This window comes from Etheostoma spectabile, chromosome 18 (genome assembly GCF_008692095.1).
Source record: "Etheostoma spectabile isolate EspeVRDwgs_2016 chromosome 18, UIUC_Espe_1.0, whole genome shotgun sequence".
Taxonomy (NCBI): Eukaryota; Metazoa; Chordata; class Actinopteri; order Perciformes; family Percidae; genus Etheostoma; species Etheostoma spectabile.
Window position 1 is genome coordinate 15,709,185 of NC_045750.1, and position 1,545 is coordinate 15,710,729.

The following is a 1,545-nucleotide window of genomic DNA, read 5'->3' on the forward strand; positions in this document are numbered from 1 at the left end:
ATAATGTTGTTGTGCTGGAACTGACTCAACATCATCTCTCTTTCTCCAGGTAACAACTGGCAGTTTGTATTCAACGTTAAGTTCTACCCTCCCGACCCCTCACTGCTCACTGAAGACATTACAAGGTACACACACATGTTAGAGATGTCCCAATGTTTTCTTAAACCCGCATTAATAGACTTCTGATGAAGATTTTGGGCAATGAAAAAACAAACTGTAAACAAACACTGACATATCACCTTTTTGAAGTTGTTCTAGGGGATTTGTTAGCAAATCAATGTTTGTTTACACGTTTAGCAGACACGGATTAACATTTCTTTGGAGTAATGTTTTCTCTTCACCTGATGAATGTAAGTCCAATTTTCACTCTTTCTTTCAGCTCTTTTTTTTGGTCTTCACTAGTCTGGCTGAACAGATGTACATTGCTGGGATAAAGCCTGACATGCCCTCACTATCTCCGCTGTCAGGGCTTAGTGCCACCCAGGATGATTGTGATTGGTTTAAAGAAACACAAACAAGCCAGAGCGTCACAGAATAGATAGGCCGTGTAGCCAGATCATTGCCGACAGTACGAGTGAAGTAAAGCATTACAGTTGTGTGCTCTAAAGCCAAAACGATGAGCTGAAAGATGCTGAAAGGCTCCACAGAAGCTGCAGAATTGGGTGATAATTCTATGTGGGGGTGTTAGTAGCGAGTAAGTGATCCCCTTAACATTACACATAATAATTTGACTCATTGTTAACATAAATAATGTTGCTTGGTGCAGATTTGAAATTTCACTTTGAAAGTTGATTTTCATATCTATGCCCCACACAATACAGCAAAAGTAAAAAAAACACAGAAGTTGGAATTGTACACACTGCTTATTCATTTATATGTGTACACATGAATGCACACACACTACCAAGACAGCCATGCTTTAAGCACAAAGCATTTAGATTGGAGTGTATGTCTAATGGAGCGAACAACTTCTCCAATGGTTTTTTAGCTAAATGCTAAGCGAGGACGCTCACTAACACGCATACACTCATCCAGATAGGTACCAACAACTGACCTGCATTGTGTTGCTCCAGTAACTGCAATTTCTCCTTCAATATGATTGGTGTGTAAGTTTTTACTGTTCATCTTTTGTTAAGTTTCAGTTGAGAGATACAAAACAATTTCATGCCTGTTTTTCACAGGGTGTGCCTCAGACTGTATGATTGTATGTATTTAAAGGTCCCATGACATGGTACTCTTTGGATGCTTTTATATAGACCTTAGTGTCTCCTAATACCGTATCTGAAGTCTCTTTCCCAAAATGTAGCCTTGGTGCAGAATTACAGCCACTAGAGCCAGTCCCACATTGAGCTTTCCTTAGTATGTGCCATTTCTGAATCTGTAGCTTTTGAGGAGGGGGGGGGGCAAGGGGGAGGCTGAGGGTGTGATCTTGTCCAACTGCCACTTCTAACCTTGCCCCTTATGACCTCATAAGGGGCAAGATTCCAGCTCGGCCAATCTGAGCTTTCATTTTCTCAAAGGCAGAGCAGGATACCCAGGGCTCGG

At 41.3% G+C, this 1,545-nt stretch overlaps 1 protein-coding gene across 22 annotated transcripts in view; it reads left to right on the forward strand.

Annotated features, from left to right (window-relative positions):
* Positions 1 to 1,545, forward strand: part of epb41l2 (erythrocyte membrane protein band 4.1 like 2) — a 47,303-nt gene that overhangs the window by 24,153 nt on the left and 21,605 nt on the right. For all 22 annotated transcript variants that reach the window (XM_032543654.1, XM_032543668.1, XM_032543652.1 and 19 more), the window contains exon 7: positions 50 to 125. In XM_032543654.1, coding sequence (XP_032399545.1) covers positions 50 to 125 — 76 coding nt within the window. The remainder of the gene's footprint in view (positions 1 to 49; positions 126 to 1,545) is intronic.